Source organism: Neltuma alba, unplaced genomic scaffold (genome assembly GCF_004799145.2).
Source record: "Neltuma alba isolate B1F8T4 unplaced genomic scaffold, ASM479914v2 tig00013277_pilon, whole genome shotgun sequence".
Lineage (NCBI taxonomy): Eukaryota > Viridiplantae > Streptophyta > Magnoliopsida > Fabales > Fabaceae > Neltuma > Neltuma alba.
Window position 1 is genome coordinate 17560 of NW_021637567.1, and position 5653 is coordinate 23212.

The 5653-nt window shown below is 29.0% G+C and overlaps 1 protein-coding gene across 1 annotated transcript; it reads right to left on the reverse strand.

Moving 5' to 3' along the window:
- Positions 1-2965: 2965 nt before the first annotated feature.
- Positions 2966-4287, reverse strand: LOC114735995 (uncharacterized). The gene is made up of 2 exons (XM_028923782.1): positions 3643-4287; positions 2966-3141 (listed from the first exon to the last, which is right to left on the reverse strand). Exons 1-2 carry the CDS (start codon positions 4282-4284, stop codon positions 3016-3018), a joined length of 768 nt encoding a protein of 255 aa, XP_028779615.1. The 5' UTR covers positions 4285-4287; the 3' UTR covers positions 2966-3015.
- Positions 4288-5653: the final 1366 nt, after the last annotated feature.

The following is a 5653-nucleotide window of genomic DNA, read 5'->3' on the forward strand; positions in this document are numbered from 1 at the left end:
GAGAGTTGAAGAATTTTGTCATTTTTTCCCTTTTAGAAAGTTCATGTATAGTTTTGCACCCAAGTGAACTTCATGGTGCATAGTGTCTCTTGATGTAAACTTTATTATTAAAAATGCACCTTAAAATTGACTTTGTGGGCCCCTCTAAAAATAAACTAATGGACGTTAACGGCCCGGTGCCAAATGCCCCCTTTTAACAACTTCATGTATATTTTTACACCAAAATAAGTATTATAGTGCCCAACCCCAGTGCCCCTTAGAGTAAATTTTGTTGTTAAAATTGCATTTTAACCCATTATATAAATATAAAATATTTATAAATAGTATATGATATATCCTATCATAATTACTCAGCAATATTAAAATTAAGGGTATTATTGAGGGGGGAAAACCTAATCTTTTTGCAGATTTTATGGAATAGCTTGTGAATAAAAATAAAAGTTATTTTTATATTGAGAATCAGGTGCTTCTTGTGTCACACATAATGTAAGAAAAATTCACTGACTATTTAACAAATTATTTTAAGAAATTTTATGCATTTAAAGCTTTTAATATTTTTATTTAGAAGAAACTGTTTCATAAAATCTACAAAGATATCAAGTTTTTCCTCAATAATACCCTTGATTTTAATATTGTTGAATAATTATGATAAAGATAGAAATTGATGAGCGTACACTTATAATTAAGTAGGTGTAGATTTTGGATATATTATATATGGTTTATAAATATTTTATATTTGTATAATTTATTTATATATTTTTCCAGAATTTAAGTATTAGAATAAAAAGTACTTTTTTTATAAAATGTACTCATCCCTTCTATCTGAACGATATAAAATGCTCTTCTAATCCTAAATGTAAGACTTATTTTATAATATAATATTATAAAATAAGTTTTATATTTAGGAGGGAAGAAATAAAAGGAAAAGGGAAGGGTCTTGTAGTAACGGAGTAATTGATTATAATTAGTCCCAAAATGTAAAAGGGACAGAGCCGTGAGAGAAAATTGACGAAGTGGAGTCTAGTTTTTACCAAGGTTAATTAATCTGCAGGTTCTTATAGTTTTAACGAATTTTAAATCAGACCTCTATAGTTTTTTTTCTTTTTATCAGTTCCTTATACTTTTACCTTTTTTAATTAGGTCCTTGTATTTATTTTTCTTTTAATTAAGTTCTTATAATTTCACTAAATTTTTAATCAGGTCCATGTAGTTTTAATTTTTATTTATTAATTAAATAGATTAATACTGAAATAAAAAATATTAATAATAAAATTAAATTAATAATTATGTAATAAAAAAGTAATAGAATTAATTAATTCAGGAAAATTTTTTAGAACAATTAATTTTTTGCTGAAAAAATTAAAATCATTATAATAATTCAATATCTTTAGAATATTATTGTTTATAAACTAATATTAAATAATATATACTATTTTATGTTTATATAATAGTACTATTAGAATTTATAAAATAAAGAATAAAAAATTTAGGGACTTAATTAAAAATAAAGTGAACTTATAAGGACTTGATAAAAAGAAAAATAAATATAAAGACCTGATTAAAAATAGGTGAAAGTATAGTAACCTGGTAAAAAAAAAACTATAAAACTTTATTCAAAATTAGTTGAAACTATAAAAAACTATGGATTAATTATCCTTTTTATCAAAAGTGAAAAAGGAGAGAAGTGCTTCTGAACGAGTTCCGCCTTTTCATTATATATATATATATATATATATATATATATATATATATATATATCAGGCTGTGAACCAAAAAAAAGAAAGTCAGGCTGAACTTGTTCACAGTGAGGGTCAAAAAATGTAGCGTATAGATAATCTTTTCCATCATGCAGCATTTGGGTAGTTTATTTTAGGAAAAATGACAATAAAACATCTTTTGAATTTCAAAATAATAAATAAGACATCTAAATAAACAAAATGATAAAGAAGGCATCAGGTACCAATATAAAATTTTGATTTTTAGCCTCAAAACATGTTGCAAAACCTATTGATAAAGTAATAACTCTCATTATGAAAGTTATAAACCGCACTATATATTTTATAAAATTTAATGTGGAATTGTATTGTTTTTTATAGAAAAGTTACTCAACCCACAAAATAGATTGCAAAACCCATTAACCAAGTAATAAATCTCACCATGAAAGTTATAAATTCCACTATGTGTTTGTAAAATTCGGCGTGGAATTATATTTTTTTTATAGAAAACTTGCCCAGCCCTCCCAAACAGGTTGCAAAACCCATTGACGAAATAATAACTCTCACTATAAAACTGTAAATCCCACTATATGTTTTATAAAATTTAAAATCAAAATTTTAAATTAGTACCTAATGTCTTCTTTATTATTTTGTTTATTCTGATGTCTTATTTATCATTTTAAAATTCCGAAAGTACTTTATTATATTTTATTATTTTATTTATAGTATTTTGAAAAGGACTCATTGCTCCCCTTGATAAATATGTACTTTTCAAAGACTGTATTTTGAAAAAGGTTGGCTGGCTTCCTCAGAAAATCAATGGCCACAGTTATAGGGTACAGCTATTCCCCCCCCAGTGTACGGCCATTCATAGGGGCTTTATGAATGATAATGGCCGCTTTTTGTCCAATGCTTATACCCTATGAAAATGACTCTAATTTTTCTTTTTCTTTCTTTTTTCTTGAACTAGTAACTAGCAATAATGCAACGAAAGTTTTTTTTTCTTTTGGGATTTTTCAGTATTCTTTACAGTAAAAACTAGCAATATTTTTTTTCTTTTACTTGTTGAGCAAGCATGAAATTACATAACTAGCATCATACATATGCTTGGGTTTGGCAACAGTAATTAATTACACCACCTTGATTAACCATAAAAATAACACATCCCATGAGTTTATAACAGTGCAAAAGTATCCCACAAAACAAACCAAAACAGTACAAAAGTAGACTGAAACAGACGTCACCCACCAAAAAAGTTAAAAAAAAACGAAGACTGATGAAACACAGAAGCAAAAGGAAGCTAGCAAGTCTCACTTTCTATTACAATGTCCTGAGAAATTCCTTGCTTCTTTTTGTCGTCTTTTTCGAGAAAAACACTCGTCAAAACATTCTTGCACTGCAGGGAAGCCTTCAACAATTCAATACCCTATCAAATGCAGGAAAAACTATTAGAGCATATAAACATTATAAGGGAAAAAAAAAGGAGCCAACATCAAAAAAGTAAGCAAGAATATCAAAACCAACTGAATAATAATTAAGAGTACATAAAACACGTATTTTATCATCTTTAATCCAATGATATTCAAAAGACAACTGATTAGGGAGTATTTGGATATCATCAAAAATGCTTTTTAAAAATAATTTTTTATAAATTAAGACAAACTCTTTGAATATTTATTTTGTATATTGTAAAATTATTTTTAAAACTATAGTTTGTTTCTATTTAATTAAATACTTCTTAAACATACATGCGATCGATATTTAAAAAAATATAACTTTACAATAAATTTTGACCGGATTCTCATTTAAGGAAAAGGGTATGTTATGCTTTTAGTATAATAACCTAAACTATAACATCTTTGGAAAACACAGAAAATGAAAAGAAAAGTCTCGGAGATAACGTCCCTGTATATATTAATTATGTTACCTCTTCCATTCCCAACTCAACAACCCTTTCTTGTAAGGCAGAAATGTCCTTGACTTTGAACTTGGAGATCAGAGTGATGGTTGAAATGGTGGACATGGGACGAACTTCGAGATCATCCATCACAGTGTAAGTGACCACTCCTTTCACGAAGCCTTTCGCACTTGAATCTTCTGCCACCTTTTTATCATTACCCACTAATTGTACGGCATTGCCCATGCTATATCCACAACTTGGACACGAGCTGTCCTTAACATAAGTCACGTTATAATTGCAACGTCTCCCACACATGTAGAGCTTTGGAGCGGCTCCTGAGGAATTGGTATCATGATGATCATCATCACTTGCAGCAGGAAGAAGGTAGCCAGAAACAAATGGAGCACTTGGCTTCAGCAAAGTGTTCCTGTCTTGTTCTGGGTTGTTGAGATAAACGTCGCTCAGATTCTCTGCGCTTTCGTAGAGTTTGCCCAAGCAGCCAACCATGGCGTTTTTTGTTAGCAGCCTGATCACTGTACCGACAGGTAAACGAAGCAAGTTGAATAGAAAGTCGATGAACTCTTTTGAAGCTTCAGCAAAGAGAACTCTTTCTTCTTTTGTGTCGATCAACAACTTCACACTCACTTTTGACGATGACGAGGATGCCATCTTTCACTGTTTGTGCGCGCAAAGCAATTCAGTTTTGTGTGCTTAGTACAACAAGAGAATTGAGGATGAGCGGATGCATATATAGAGTCATGTATTTTATCCTAGGATTATAAAAGTCTTTTTTTTTTTTTTGGGGGGGGAGGGCTGAATTAAAAGTCATTCTTGCTCCCGAAGTTTTCATAAAAGAGGTGTGGCATCAGGAAATTTTTTTAGAGCAACTTCGCCAATTGCAAAATTATAAGATTTAGCACTTTAAAAGGTTTAGTTTTCTTTTAACGTCGATTATTAAATCTTTAAAAAATTATAAAAAATTAATATCTAAATTATTTTTTATAAATAAGATATTAAACTGTCATACATTTTATGTAGAATCTGATGATAAAAAAAAATGTAGAAAAAACCTTAAAATTACAGGACATTTGGGGCCCAACACCCAAGAGGCAGCAGTTTTCGGAGAGGCGGAAGAAGAAAAGTGGAGCGAGGGAAGGGATGGGGACACGTTTCTTAAGGCTTTTTGACTAAGGTAGGTGTTGCTTTTGATCGGTTTCATTCATACGATGAGGCACTTTAATGCTTTGCTTCCTTGGATTCCAAGAGAAGTTAAAAGGAGGGACAATGGGAAGAGGGGAACAGAGAGAAGAAAAAATCGGGGTGGCTTAGATAGAGAGGAGAAAATAAAGGGGGAAAAAATATTTAAATGATTAAAATATTTTTATCAAAATATATCATATTTAAAATCAAATCAAAGATTGTAATAAGAAAATTATACTAACATTAGCATCATCAAATAATTTAAAATTTAGTTATTCGGTTTATACATATTTTTATATTATTATATTCTAAAACCAAATTATTTAATAAAAATATTGTTATAAGATAAAAAATTAAAAGTGAATAACTTTTCAAATTCTTAAAAAAATAATTAAAAAAAATATGGAGAAGAAGAAGTAAAAAAACTTTCCAAATCTCTCCGTACATTAATAGAAAATTTAAAAAGAAAATGAAGTATAGGACTAATCTTATTATTTCCTTTACTTTTTTTTTTCTCTCCTGTTTTCTCTCATGTCTAAGCAGAGAAATCTCTCCCTTTTTTTTTTGTTTTCTTTCTTCTCTAGTTTTCTTTCTCTCCTCTTTAATTTTCTCTCAATTCAAGTAAGGGGTAAATTTCTCTCCTCAACCACGCAGATGCCACATCCTCACTAGCATTGCATTTTGAAGTCAAATTTTTTCAGCAGGGATAATATTGCTAGAATTTTCAACTTTGCATAAAAAAAAATTCTATGACTAGCATTTTTAAATAAAAATTTTTGGGATAAATTTGCATGTTATCCCTTTATCAAAAGCATGCTCTTTGGCTTTTATTTTGAGC